This window comes from Rhinatrema bivittatum, chromosome 3 (genome assembly GCF_901001135.1).
Source record: "Rhinatrema bivittatum chromosome 3, aRhiBiv1.1, whole genome shotgun sequence".
In the NCBI taxonomy this organism is placed as follows: domain Eukaryota; kingdom Metazoa; phylum Chordata; class Amphibia; order Gymnophiona; family Rhinatrematidae; genus Rhinatrema; species Rhinatrema bivittatum.
This window is the reverse complement of record NC_042617.1, coordinates 424,170,074-424,186,241: the sequence shown is the minus strand read 5'-3', so window position 1 is coordinate 424,186,241 and position 16,168 is coordinate 424,170,074. Positions and strand designations below refer to the sequence as shown.

General features: G+C 40.9%; 1 protein-coding gene across 1 annotated transcript in view; it reads right to left on the bottom strand.

Moving 5' to 3' along the window:
- The window catches only part of CSMD1 (CUB and Sushi multiple domains 1), a 4,035,193-nt gene that overhangs the window by 168,635 nt on the left and 3,850,390 nt on the right, over positions 1-16,168 (bottom strand). The window contains 2 exon segments of the mRNA XM_029596871.1: positions 12,298-12,408; positions 12,411-12,479. Of these exon segments, the coding sequence (XP_029452731.1) occupies positions 12,298-12,408; positions 12,411-12,479 (180 nt within the window).

The window sequence follows — 16,168 nt, the reverse complement described above, 5'->3', positions numbered from 1 at the left end:
TATATGAATGGCTCCTTTTCAGGCTAACCCTCTCATTATCATTCACAAACCCAAGGAGTTGGGGGAATATATAAGCCAGAAGTTAAAGGTAAGCATGAACATGCCCAGGCATAAAATTACATACCGCAAAGACAACACCTCAATGAAAAAATATTTTTCAGGACCAGTCACTGCATCAATGACCTTTATGATCAGGATACTAAAAGTTAAATTTAGAACAATTCAGGAATGTAAGATATTTGACATTAAAATGATCAAACTTTTCAGAACTGACATAAAAGAATTAACAGAGACTTGGATTTTTTTTAACTCATTACCAGAAATTATTCTACTGCCTCTCTTGCTACCTTCTTATCACTTTAACACATCAAACTATCTTCCCTCTTTTTTTTCATATCACTGTTTTAATGTATTTTTTAATTCACTTGAATTTTCTGGCAATTGAAATCTCTTGTTCTGAGTTGCTCATTCTATTTGTACCTGAGGAAAGGCATGTTAACTCTTGAAAGGTAGTGAAAAAATGAATTGTTAGTCTATAAAAAGATATCACTTTTTTATGTTTTGTTTGTTAACTTTTATTTCTGTGCATTCAATTGAGCTAACATGGCACCCACACTATTTTCATTTTATTTCATTTAATTTAATAAACTTGATTCTTCATCTTTTGCTTAACATATCAAGGTAGGTTACAAAGGATAAAACAATATTTATCCTGTTCTAATCTGAAAGTTTCTTGTATACAGCATAAAAAGTCCAACAAATCCTATTCTACAATAAACCCAGTTTTCAAGCTATTCAGAAAGAAATAAAATGACATCAGATTTTAGACTAGGATTTCATCATTTGTTGCAGAACCTTGAACGTCATATATTAGTTTCTAAAGGATGTTCTCTAATGTAGAACATATATGTCAATAATTACTTAAACATTTCTTTCAAATACTATTCATTTTATTTACTTATTTTTTTATTTTTATATGGCACTTTGACCAAAGTACCTCACGATAAAAATATTAGTACAAAAGTATCAAATATGTTTCAAGACAATAAAGAGTAAAGTGACAATTCTAACATACCAAACACATATTTATGTAAAATAATGAAATCAGTTGACTACTGCAGTATAATACAAGTAAGTTAAAATGACCAGAACATGATTAAATAATAATTCAATAGCAACAGAAATAATTTCCCGACATAAAATATTATATTTCAGAATTTAATACAAAGTCATAGGGATGTACAGAGGTAAAATTTTATATTAGTTTGTTTATTTAATTTGTAGGTCCCCAAAATTTGCTTGGCTCATTTCCAATGTAAAAAACAAAGGGGGTCATTTATCAAAATGCGATAAGAATCTCTACCCAGGTAGAGAGTCCATCAAGCTAGGTTGAGAGAACATTGCCCAAATCTCATTTGGAGTGAGTTTCCTCACTCTGAAGGCCATCAAATCTTCACAAAAGACCACTGTTCTGTTCTTATGTGTCACGTACAATGTCAAAGTGGCCCCTAACCCCCCTACACTCATATCTAAACCCCACCTCGAATTACTAGGTGGGCCTACCATAGGGATACAAATACCTACCTATGGGGATGACATTATGGCCAGAGTCTGTGTCTGTGTGTCTCTCTCTCTCTCTCTCTCTCATATATATAAAAATGGTCCACCCAGTGGAAATACAACAGGTCTGACACCTATCACAAATTCTGATAACATTATCACAATGTGCACTAACTTAGCTCTTCACATAGGTAATTAGCATAAATTGAATTTTTGCATAAACCACGCCCCTTTTGCAATTGCATGCGGTACTTACTGCAGTTTGATAAATCCAGGCCATAATTTGTTTATTCATTTTATTTGTTCATTTGTTTTCCATTAAAATATATGGGGGAAGCTATGGGCTCCAAAATTTGTGTTTTCTAATTAATTCTAATGAAACTTGAGAATAGATATCATCAGAAGGGCGAGGATAACTCCAATGTACCAACAGTGAGCCAAAGGAAACAAAAAATGGCATGAATAGCCAAGGCACTATAAATGGGTAAAACAGTATCAACAGTGGCAGTTCACCAAGGTGAGAGGAACAAACCCTTAGCAAGAATGGGAAGAACACCACAAGGCTCCAAAAGAAGGGCAAAGGGCACCAACAACAGTGGCATGAACACCCAAAGGCATCACAATAGTAGCATGAACAACCAAGGCACCATAAAGAAGGAACAAAGCACCAAAGATGGCCGGAAAAATGACAAGGAATTACAGAAGGTCAAAGCAGCACAAAAAAGAGGTGAAAAGCAGCCACTCATAGTGGCAAGAGCACCTTAATGCTCCAAATGAGAGGCAAAGGGGATCAACAAATGTGAAACAAAACCCTGGTCAGGGAGAAGACAGACTAAAATAGAGAAACATAGAAACATGATGGCAGAAACAGATCATATGATATACAGTATCTAGTCTGCCCATCTGCACCAAATAATTCAGCTATACAATTACTTCCACTCCCTCAGAAGTCCTCTAAGGTGAATTTTCAAAGGAGATATAACATATTATCATAGCAATTTTCAAAATCCATTTACATGCGTAAAGTGCAATTACACAACTAAATCCTATGGACAATTCAATGGTATATATTGTAGCAATTTTCAAAAGCTTACTTACACAGTTAAAGTGCATTTATACATGTAAAACCCAGTGTTACACATGTGAATGCTTTTCAAAATCAGGCCTTTTGTGTTTACCACATAACCTATTGAATTCAGATACTGTCCTTGTCTATACTACCTCGATTTGGAGGCTGCTTCATGCATCCACCAAGCTCTCTGTAAAGAAATATTTCCTTAGATTATTCATGAGTCTACTCTTTTTGAACCTCATTCCATGTCCCCTTATTCTAGAGCCCTCTTTCCATTGAATGGGGCCCACATCATGTACATGGAAATTATTTAAATGTATCATATATTAGGGATGTGAATCGTTTTAGGACGATTAAAATTATCGTCCGATAATTTTAATATCGTCTTAAACCGTTATGGAACACAATACAATACAGATTCTAACGATTTATCGTTATAAATCGTTAGAATCGTGAGCCGGCACACTAAAACCCCCTAAAACCCACCCCCGACCCTTTAAATTAAATCCCCCACCCTCCCGAACCCCCCCCCAAATAACTTAAATAACCTGCGGGTCCAGCGGCGGTCCGGAACGGCAGCGGTCCGGAACGGGCTCCTGCTCCTGCATCTTGTCGTCTTCGGCCGGCGCCATTTTCCAAAATGGCGCCGAAAAATGGCGGCGGCCATAGACGAAAAAGATTGGACGGCAGGAGGTCCTTCCGGACCCCCGCTGGACTTTTGGCAAGTCTCGTGGGGGTCAGGAGGCCCCCCACAAGCTGGCCAAAAGTTCCTGGAGGTCCAGCGGGGGTCAGGGAGCGATTTCCCGCTGCGAATCGTTTTCGTACGGAAAATGGCGCCGGCAGGAGATCGACTGCAGGAGGTCGTTCAGCGAGGGTTCCGGCGCCTCGCTGAACGACCTCCTGCAGTCGATCTCCTGCCGGCGCCATTTTCCGTACGAAAACGATTCGCGGCGGGAAATCGCTCCCTGACCCCCGCTGGACCTCCAGGAACTTTTGGCCAGCTTGTGGGGGGCCTCCTGACCCCCACGAGACTTGCCAAAAGTCCAGCGGGGGTCCGGAAGGACCTCCTGCCGTCCAATCTTTTTCGTCTATGGCCGCCGCCATTTTTCGGCGCCATTTTGGAAAATGGCGCCGGCCGAAGACGACAAGATGCAGGAGCAGGAGCCCGTTCCGGACCGCTGCCGTTCCGGACCGCCGCTGGACCCGCAGGTTATTTAAGTTATTTGTGGGGGGGTTCGGGAGGGTGGGGGATTTAATTTAAAGGGTCGGGGGTGGGTTTTAGGGGGTTTTAATGTGCCGGTTTTTCGATTTTTTGATTTTTCGATTTTTTAATGATTTTTCACGATTTTTCACGATATTTTACCCCCCCAAACGGCAACAATACGATTCCCTCCCCCTCCCAGCCGAAATCGATCGTTAAGACGATCGAGGACACGATTCACATCCCTATCATATATCCCTTATCTTGCCTTTCCTCTAGGGGCTATGGGCCAGATTTTAATACCTACGCGCGGGCGTACATTTGTGCGCGCAACCCGGTGCACACAAATGTATGCCTGATTTTATAACATACGCGTGCAGCTGCACAGATGTTACAAAATCCTGGGTCAGTGCGCGCAAGGGGGTGCACTATAGTGCACCTTGCGCGCACCGAGCCCTTGGGGAGCCCTGCTGGCTTTCCCCATTCCCTCCAAGGCCGCTCCAAAATTGGAGTGGCCTTGGAGGGAACTTTCCTTCTGCCCCCCCCACCTTCCCCCACCTTCCCATACCTAACCCACCCACCAACCCTATCTAAAGCCCCCTTAACCTTTATTTTTTAAGTTGCGCCTGCCAACGCGCGATCCCCTGGCCTCAACTCCGCCCACAATCTGCCCTCCACCCCACTCCACCCCGGCCCCACCCCTGTGCACCCATTCAGTAAATCCCTGGGACTTACACGCGTCCCGGGGCTTTACACGCGCCACCGGGCCTTTTGAAAATAGGCCCGGCATGTGTAACCACCCTACACACATATATCCTCCTGGATATATATATATATATATATATATATATATATATAGCCAGTGAAGGCTATATATATATATATATATATATATATATATATAGCCTTCACTGGCTGCCCATCCCCTTCAGAATTCTTCACAAAACTCTAACCACCATACACAAATCCATCTTCTCACACAATTCCCTTTGGCTCGACATACCATTCAGCCCTGTCACCCAGACCCATCCTACCAGATCAGTCCACAAAGGAACCCTGCTAGTACCTCCTCTAAAAACAGCTCACCTCTCTTCCACTAGGGAAAGAGCTCTCTCTATTGCAGGCCCCACCAAATGGAACTCCCTGCCCATGACGCTTCGATTAGAACCTTGCCCAATCAAATTCAGATCTAAATTAAAGACTTGGCTATTCCATCAAGCCTTCCCTGACTAATCGACCTCCCCAGCAATACTGCCCCGCTATCTGTAATTTACTCCCCCATACCCGTCCCTTCCCTTGTACACTACCCCTGCCCTTTTGTAACACATCCCCCTGTCCCAGCCCTTTCCCCCTGTCTTTTCCTAACATGTCGCCTCCATTTTGGAGCTCACCCGCACCTCTCCCTTTATGTTAACATATCATTATGTAGCCTCTTATATTAGAATTTGCAATTATTATTTATTGTAAATACATATTTATCAGTTGTTTTATTTGTTTTCTAGTTGTAGTTTCCCCCTTTTCCGGCTTTTCTATTGCTCTAACCAGACTCACATTCCCTGTTATAATGTATTTCCTTCGCTTTTGTTAATATGTGAACCGGCATGATGTGCCTCTCTAATGCCGGTATATAAAAGTTACTAAATAAATACTAAATAAATGGGCTTTTAAAATCTGCCCCTATATGTTTAGATCTTTAAGTCTGTTCCATATGCTTTAGAGCAAAGACTATAGACCATTTTAAAAGCCATATTCTGGACTGACTCCAGTCTGACTCCATCCTGTTTATATGCTTTTGAAGATGTAGTCTTCAGAAATTTATACAGTATTCCAAATGTGCTTTTACCAGGGACTTATACAGAAGAAATATCACCTCCTTTCTTCTTCTGATAATTCCTCTCTATAGACAAGCATCCTTCTGGATTTTGCTGACACCTTATCCACCTGTTTATCATATTAAGATCATGTGATACAATCACCCCCAGATCCCACTTTTGGTTCTTTTCTTGGGTTTTTGCTGCCCAAATGCATGACTGCATCTTTTAGCTGCCAGAATCTAGACCATTCCTCAATCTTCATTAGATCTCTCCTCATGTTTTCCACACTTTCCTGGTGTCTATCTTGTTGCAGATTTTGATATCCTTTGACAATCCTTCCAAAGTGTTGCTTATCAAAATCTTCAAAAGAACCAATTCAAGGACCAGTCCCTGAAGAAAAGTGCTAGTAATGCCCCGATCCTTGACGTGAACTCTGTCTATCAATACTCTTTGTCACTCTCTCTCAACCAGTTTCTAATTCAGTCTGACACTTTAGGGTCCATAACAAAGTTGCTCAGTTTATTTATGTCACCTATGTAGAACTGTGTCAAAGGTTTTACTGACATCCAAGTATATTATATCTAGCATGCTCCTCGATCCAACTCACCCAGTCAAAGATTCATCAGATTTGTCTGAGAAGATATACCTTTGCTGCCTTGGATCTTGAAATCCATTGAATTCCAGTCACTATATTATCCTCTGAAGGAGGACTGTAATGGCCTTGATATGCAAACCAGACCTCAGTGCTGCATCTATATAGGGCCAAAGACCAATTGAACCATCTAGAACCTAGATAATAGGGAATTTAATATCCCTGGGCAGGGAGAAGCCAGAGGAAATCTCTGGAGTCCTGATGTAGTTTCCCTAAAGCATCATTTGGTGAAGGGGCTGGGAGTTCAAGTTTGGAGTTGGTGTTCCACTTTGCTTTGGTACAATCCATCTAAGGCTAAATACCACAAGAAATCAATAGACATTTAGTAAGAATAGTAATGGTAGAGAGTTTGAAGAAAAGTCCAAAACAGCATGAAATCATTAAACGTTACTGGGTAAGGTCTGTGAAAAGCATCATATTGTCATGGCAAGACCAATTGTCAGGAAGTACTATAAGGGGATATGAAAAGAACCTAGAAGGCATCTGGAGCTAAGGTAAAATCACCAAAAGAACCAAGACAGACATGGATCAGCAGCAGCACAGGTGTCTAAAATCACAAAGCTGGTGCAGAACTGTTGGAGTGCTGCAGGAAGAGTGCATAAAGGACTCAACATACAGCACGAGGGTTGAGGCAGGAAGAAAAATGGTATCAAGAGCCCCAGGCATCAAAATAGTGGCAAACCAGTACCAAGAGTGGCATGAACAGCCCACTGTTCTATGAGTGATACAGCAAGTGTGCAAAGCATTGTCTTGCCATGGCAAGATCAACAATCAGCAATTCTATGTTTGTTTCATTTGTAAACCTCCCCAAACACTGGAGAGGGTGGTCAATAAATTATTTCACATAAATAAATACATTGTCATAGGGGGAATTTGAAAAGAATCTCAAAGACAGATGGGACAGATGGAGTCCCGTGCATAGGTATCAAGAGAGGCTTGGAGCACCTGCAGCAATGGCGTTTGTTTAACATAACAAATGGTAGGTGCAGAGCAATGCAGCAAGAAGAGAGGAAACAGTTCCCCAAGATGGAGAGTAAAGGCCAAGGCAGGAAGATTAATGCATTTTTGTTGTTACAATGTAATTTGCTAATATATGGTAATGTGTTCACAAGTGCCATTATTATATTGAGTGTTACAGACACAAGTTAACATACTGCAGTACCCTGCTTAGCAAGCAGAGTTACAAAACCTGGCAGTGGCATGCCTATGTAGTGTTTTACAGTACACTAGAACACTCACTAACTCTTTCAGTATGGGAAAACATGTCTCCATCTCTCTCACACACACACACACACACGCACACACATACTGTGTATTTATTTATTTATTTATTTATAGATTCTTTTATACCGCGGTACGTATAGACATACATCACCTCGGTTTACAGTGAAACAATAAATTAGCAACAGGCTTTACATGTAACAGTTTAAAAAACAGTAAAACATTTGACAGCAACAGGCTTTACAGAAACAAGGGTTTTAAAGATAATATGCATACATCATTAAAATAACAAACAATAAAATATAAATACGTGGACTCCTTTTGCAGACACATTAACACAAGGTCTAAGACACAAACAAGGGTCCGGCTGCTCTTCATTGCAATCTCTGTCTAGAACTAAAAGTTGCTGCAGATTAGAAGACTGCACTGTAGAGAATGGGACAGAGAGACATTTTCACTCATTGCTGTTCACTGCTTCTCTCTCCACCTTCCTATCTCAGTGAACAGACAGAACTTCATTAACTCAGCCTGCTCAAATTATTCTCTCGCTCTCCTTCTTTTCAAAATAACTTTTTTGAAAATATTTTATTTGGCTCCATCGCAGCTTCAGAAGCACACAATCTTTCTTTGAGAGATCTTACATAAGGGGTTTGGCAGCAAGGCAGATTGGTAGAAGCACCTTCAAGGTATAAAGTCATAGGTGTGGCAGCAAGAATCCTAATGTGTAGATTCTGGGATATCACAACAAAATAGAGTGGCAGCAGCACCCCCAAGGTGTAGAGACTAGAGTATAGCAGAAAGGCAGCATGTCACCTGCACCCTCAAGGTATAGAAATCTTGGGTATGCAAAACAAAATGATAGTAAGACTCCAAAGCTGTAGAGTCTTTGGTTTGACAGCAAAGTAAAGTGTCATCAATACCTCCAATCTGTAGCATAGGAGCACAGGAGCAAATCAGAGTGGCAGCAAGACCTCCAATGAGTCGCATTAAATGTCTGAAAACAAGCACAGTGGCAAAAAACAAAATAGATACAACAATGACAGGAGTTCTCTTAGGCACCATGAAAGGGCCAAATGTAGGCCTGGTAATAACAGTAGCAATACAACAAGGTGCTGAACCTGGAAATAGGCAGAATGGGATAAGAAAGGTTTCATTTTTTTTCTTTAAAAAATTTTTTTTGGGGGGACAATAGTGCATACTATTTTACAAAATAAATAAAATGAAAAAATAAACAAAAATAGCCCCCAACAACTTTCCCCAGTGAAAGAACATTACATGAAACAAAATTTTTGTTAGGCTTGAATATCCCTAGAAGATAACACAGCAAGGGCCTGACTAAACCAGGAGAAAGGAAATGCAGAAAGAGCAGGTGGGGCAGCAGTATCGGTAAGCGAGGAAAATGGTAGCAATATAGCAAGGTGATGAGGGCAAAAGCCATGGCCATTGATTCAAGGTAACTGTGCTTTCAGTCCTCCTGCCACTTGCATGGAATATCGAGTAAGAAAAGGGAAGTGATTATTCCCTTGTACAGGTCCTTGGTGAGGCCTCACCTGGAGTACTGTGTTCAGTTCTGGAGACCGTATCTACAAAAAGACAAAGACAAGATGGAAGCGGTACAGAGTAGGGCGACCAGGAAGGTGGAGGATCTTCATCGGATGACGTATGAGGAGAGATTGAAGAATCTAAATATGTACACCCTGGAGGAAAGGAGGAGCAGAGGCGATATGATACAGACTTTCAGATACTTGAAAGGTTTTAATGATCCAAAGACAACGACAAACCTTTTCCATAGGAAAAAAATCAGCAGAACCAGGGGTCACGATTTGAAGCTCCAGGGAGGAAGATTCAGAACCAATGTCAGGAAGTATTTCTTCACGGAGAGGGTGGTGGATGCCTGGAATGCCCTTCCGGAGGATGTGGTGAAGACCAGAACTGTGAAGGACTTCAAAGGGGCGTGGGATAAACACTGTGGATCCATAAAGTCAAGAGGCCGCCAATGAAGAGTGGATGACTCGCCAGAATGATGGCTACTGCCTGGAGACAATACCCTTATTCAATAAACGTACACATGCTTACTGTGACTCCAACATCGTTCTAGCTTCAACAGCAAGAGGAAATGTGGAATAAAGGATTTGCACTCACAAAGAGGGGAGTAGCTGGCTTGTTACAAGTGGTAGAACGCCGCGGTAGCCAGTCTTCCCGCGGACGGAGAGGGAGGCACCAGAGAGGTAAGGAGGGCAGAGAGAGGGCATCGGGCACGACGGACACAACAGCCTGGATTTTCCAATCGTGAATCCAGCGGTAACAGGGGGGGTGGGCCTGCGAAAGTCAGCAGTGATCACATCACTGTGGTGTTATCGCTGCCGGCTTTTGCACCCAATAGCACCACCGTGAAAGGTGGCGCTATTGGGTGCGCTACTGGCGATGATAAAGTAACTCGCCTTATCACTGCCAGCTAAGATACTGCCACATCCACCTCCTCGCTGCCCTGACTCCTCCCCTCCCCGACTCCGCCCCCAGCAAGCTATTGCATGCGAAAAGACCCTTTTCGCATGCCATAGGCTTAGAAAATGACCCCTTAAGTAGAACACGCAGGAGAATAAAGTGCCTGCTAGGTGCTGCCTAAGGAGTTAAAAGATTTCAGAGGAGTTTGGAAATATATTAAAATTGACCAAAATTACCACAATGATAATAGTTTTGGTAAAGCAATATTGCAGAACTTACTGAAAGATCATCTTCAACATTCCCTCTTTAACTCAGGTTGAAAAATCTCCCCTCAGCTTGAGAATCTCCACTTGTGTGGCTGTTTTGTTCCTGCTTCTCCATGGGGAAAATAAAGATGCTTCCCTGTAAGAAGTGTTCTCTGTGGACAGCAGAACAATCAGCCACACAACTGTAAATGACTGAGGAGACTTGCATGGCAGCAGCTATGTAGGAATACCTGTGTAAACTCTAAAGATTATTTTTACTCTTTTGAGCCTGGAAAGAGCATGCTCCATTGTTGGCGCTGTTGGATGACTGTTTGTTCTGCTGTCCACAGAGAACACCTGTTATAGGGAAGCAACTTTGCTTTTCTCCCCTTACCTAACTAAGCCTCATAGAGTACCTCCTCCTCCTCATATGCAAGCTAAAATATGCAGGAGCTATGGAAGCTTATACATTCTTTTAGCCAGATGGCGGAAGAACATTTTCAGCTAAACCATTGTAACTGGGTAAATTACTGCTTATCTGGATAAATGGCTTGAAAGCTGTCTGCACCATTTCTATACATGACCCTGGATTGCAACGCTTTCACTCTCTAAATAAGGGCCTCATTTTTCAAAATGTGGTAAGGCGTTTTCGCATGCGATAGGCTACTGTTAAGGGTAGTAATTGCTGACCGTGCAGTTTACCCCATGCCTAACAGTTCCATAGACCATAAAAGTCAGGGCACTCATTGGTTGTTCTCTAAATCCAATTCCCTTTTCCCCAGCTGTTGAAGAAGAGATCACTGATGTAGTTGCATCAAAAGCATCAAGATTTATTGGTTAAGGATAGTAACCACCACACCAGCAAGTTACTCCATGCGCCTTTTTCTTCATTTCCATTCTCTAGCCTTTGACATGTGCAAGCAATTTTTTGGGAACCCAACAGTTTCTTCTTATTCCTTTGGGCTTCCAGTTTAGTCAATACCAGTAATGGGAAGTTATGACGTTGAAAATCCACATAACTTGTGTGGTAGTTGCAGAAAAGCATAAAGGTTCTACCTTAAAATGTTTTCACTCTTAATATGCATTCATATGGCAGCCTATTCATTCAATATATCTGAATCAGTAAATATAAGAGACAAAATCACATTTCCCAGTTAATTATCCTAAATATTCCATTGCATATGAACCAGATAGAAATTTATAAGAACCTAGGCTTATGTATTGCAGTACGGTTTTTTTTTTTTACAGCATACATGTAAAGCTACATTTAGCTCCTGATAGTGTGGGCTTAGCAAAGAGCATAATAATGACAAATGAGGTCAATACCATACTATTTACATATTTAATATATGCAGACATGATACATTGTACCTTGCCTACTTTCACACTAACCAGAGTGCAGGCGCTTAGTAAGTCATGCTTTTTTTTAGCATATGGGATGCTTACCCCGCATGCTAAAATTGCACTCTTTTAGCACATAAGCACCTTAATCGCCTGCCACTTGCAATCTCAAGTATCCAAAATTCATCCATCGCATATATTTACTAGATCTGAGTGTCTAATATTACAAATCAAAAACCATGTTCCTTTTTTTCAAAAGTGAACTGAACTAAAATGGGATGAGATGTTGCACTCCTTTCCCTTTATATCAAATAAAATATGCCATATTTTTTAAGTAATAAGCTGTCATTAGCTGATCAAAAGTTAGTGATTACTTTCTTGGAGTAGATAGTCTTCTGACATTGTCCTTTACTATATGCACCAGCTCACTAAAACTTTTACATATTTTTCTTTAAGTTCTTCATTCATTTTTTATGTCAGCAGTGAAATTTAAACAAATATATATATATATATATTTTTTTAAGTTTTTGATTTACATAGCTTATTGAATTATAATTCTAATCTTAAACAGGGGACTATAAAGATTCATACCATACTGATTCCAAACAATAAAATCACACCAATTTAAGCTTTTTAAACATGAGATCTATTAGCAAAATGAATTTCATAATTCATGTATTTACTTATTTTGATTCAGCCTCACTCCTTTCGATGTCATGATGATTTTTAGAAGCTAGTAAACTTACCCTCACAGACAGGCTGTGTTCCAGACCAAGAACCATTCAGTAGACATGTTCGTTCTACGGATCCTTTCAGCACATATCCCATTTCACAGGAGAAACGTAGAAGGCCTTTATCTTGAACTCAACCCCAAGTCTAGAGCCATGAACTGGTATTCCTGGGTCACTACAAAACCCTTGGTTACTTCCTGCAATATATAATAACAAAATCACCCTCTGAATATCATCCAGTTGGAACAAAAGTTAATGTTGCTTGCAGATGATTATCCTCATACCATTCATTCCAATACCAGCATCATAACAATAAGAATAATTTTTCACAAACAAACATATTCATTGGGTCATGATCAAATGTCCCAATCTTCTGCTCCATACAGTTATCCCCTAGCCTTATGATAACCAATAAAAATTTCTTGCTAGCAACATGCTTCCTGGGTGATGAGCCTTCTTGAGAATTCAGACAAAGATGTTTGCTGTGCTATGCTTATGTACCTGAGCGTAGGAGTCCTATGTTTTTTCCTTTATGTCTGTGTATCAGTACCCCAGACCATAAAAGTCAGGTTCTGTGTTGGTTGTTGTCTGAATCCAATTCTTCTTCTCCCCCTCCTCTCACCATCATAGCAGGAAGTGATGTTATAGTTGCATCAAAAGCATCAAGGGTTATTAGTTAAGGTATGAATCCTATGCCTACTGTTAAGGGTAGTAATTGCTGACCGTGCAGTTTACCCCATGCCTAACAGTTCCATAGACCATAAAAGTCAGGGCACTCATTGGTTGTTCTCTAAATCCAATTCCCTTTTCCCCAGCTGTTGAAGAAGATATCACTGATGTAGTTGCATCAAAAGCATCAAGATTTATTGGTTAAGGATAGTAACCACCACACCAGCAAGTTACTCCATGCGCCTTTTTCTTCATTTCCATTCTCTAGCCTTTGACATGTGCAAGCAATTTTTTGGGAACCCAACAGTTTCTTCTTATTCCTTTGGGCTTCCAGTTTAGTCAATACCAGTAATGGGAAGTGTCGCCATGAGCCTGTTTTCATAAGTACCTAGGGATTTTTCCATTATTTTATATTTCCTTCCAACTCAACTAACCTAGACATCAGTACACTGTGGCAATGTCCTAACGTGCATTTTAAAAACTTATCGCAAAGCATGCTAATTTTAGTATGCACAAAAGGTTTTTGATATGTACATTAAACATTATTGCATAGGCCCCATATTATTTCAACTGCTAGCCATGCATTATGCACGAGTTTCCTTGCTTCTGGCACATTTTTACTGATGAAGAAATGCTATCTTTTGGGGACAATAATCAAAGAGCCCACATCACATCAATGAAAATATTATGGGTAATTTTTACCTGAAGGGTTTGGAACAATAACCAAAGGAAAACTCGGTGAAAAAATTTGCACTGATTATGGGAAAAATGACCACAGAGATTTGCACCTGCTATTTCTGTAGGTACATTTTTCAGCAAAAACTACATACGTGGTTGCCTCTTCTGACCTCAACTCTCCAGTGGGAATACTTCCAAACAATGCAGATAAAATTAAGTGTGTTGTAGAACTATCGGCCAGATTTTAAAAGGCCTGCGTGCATAAAATCTGAGGTTTAGGCATGTGGCCTGCCCTTGTTCGCACCGTGCAAATTTTCAAAGAGGCCCAGCCACACGAGTAAACCCCGGTACGCGCACAAGTTCCAGGCCTCTTCAAAGGGACAGGCCAGGGGGCGGGGTCTTGGTGGGGCAGGGGTGAGCTGAGACAACACCATTGAACGCTGTCCTGAAGACTCATGCGCCGGAAGCCAGCCGGTGCGCACAACTTACTTCAGCTCGGGCCCTAAAGTAAGTAGTAAAATAAAAAAGAAAGGATAGATAGGTAGGGTTTAGTGGGTAGGGAGAAGAAGGAAAGAGGGAGGGAGTTTAGGTATGGGGTAGAAAAGTTCCTTCCCAGTCCGCTCCTTAATTGGAGCAGACTGGGAGGGAACTGGGGAAGGTCCGATGGCGTAGCCGCGTGGAAATCGCAAAATTTCCCCTCCTTGCGTGCACTGCCCACACATGCGCTTGCAGACTGTAAAATCCACACGGCATGTATGTGCGGCCACTTAATTTTATAACATATGCGCACTGGCACATGTTACAAAATTGCACATCCATGTGTGTGCGCACGCATATGTTATAAAATCTACCACATTGTGCATCATTTTACTCACAGTGAAGATGAGCAATTATCAAAGAGCCTATTTCTGCTACCAGAATGCTGTTTCACCCATGGAATTGGCATTGAAAATTGCACTTCTGTATCTTGATTATGACTTCTATTGTTCTCTAAGTTCCTTTGAAAAGCTAGGATGTTAAAGCAGTACTGATTGGCCACTGGTTCATGTTTATGTCTTTAAACATATGGAATATTGAAAAGAATTATGTAAAAGGGAGTTATGTCCACCTGTCCATCTGTAGGTACAATAACTGTTCAGAAAAGGAATGCAAATTCACCATAATTCACATTCAGGAAGAAAATGTGACTATCTTGGAAGAGAGAAAAAACCAGAAACATCAGATCTCTTTTTCAGAGAACAAATCCTCCAAATAAATCCCTATTGCTTTTTATGAAAAACTATAAGCTTTCTAAACTTTTTCAATGCTGATCCTCACCCCACTTAGAGTGCTCCATTCCAAATGTCCCTCTCAACTTTACAGCCCTTTGGTTCAGATCAACAAAGACAAAGAGAGGCAGAGACATGCAAAATAATTGTAGCAATTAGCCAAGGATGGTACAAAAAAACTGCTTGAAATACACACACACAACCCTACCTCCCCCTCCACACACATATTCCCATGGACACATAAACCCCTCACACACACACACACACATTTCCTCTACAATCCCATAAACCACACCCACACCTTTACAGGCCCCAGCCCTTCACTCTCATATACACACACACTTTCCACATGCTCTTACAGCACCCAAACACATTACACATTTCTGCTCTCTGTGCACCCACACCCATCCAAATGTACACTCTTCCACAGAGAGACGGAAAATAAATGATGCATTCTCTCAATTAGTCCCCACACACTCTCATACACACAGAGACACACACACACACATACCAAATGAACCTAAGATTTGCCATACTGAGTCAAACCAAAGGGCCATCAAGACCAGTATCTGTTTCTAACAGTGGCCAATGCAGGTTACGTGTACCTGGCAGGTTCCCAAAGGTTGATAGATTCCATGCTGGTTATCTCAGAGATAAACAGTGGATTTTCCTAAGTCTACCTTAATAAAGATTTAAGGACTTTTCCTCCAGGAACTTGTCCAAATCTTTTTTAAACTCAGCTATACTAACATCTTTCACTACATCTTCTGGTAACAAATTCCAGAGCTTAATTATGCATTGAGCAAAAAAAAAAATATTTGTTTTAAATGTATCATAGGAACTTCATGGCTTGTCCTCTAGTCTTTGTACTTTTTTGAAAGAGTAAACAACTAATTTGTGTTCACCACTGATTTATAGACCTCTATTAAATTTTCTCTTTAGCCTTTCCTCATAGGGGAATTGTTCCATCCCTTTTATCATTTTGGTCGCCCTTCTCTGTACCTTTTCTAAATCTGTTATATATTTTTTGAGATGTGGTGACTGACCAAAATTGCACACAATACTCCAGATGTGGTCATACCATGGACTGATGCAGAGGCATTATGATATTCTGTTTTATTCTCTATTCCTTTCTTAATAATTCCTAGAATTCTATTTGTTTTCTTGACTGTCACCGCACAGTGAACTGAGGATTTCAAGATATTATCCATGATGATGCCCAGATCCTTTGCCTGCATGGTGACTCCTTGCATTGTGTAGCTATAATATGG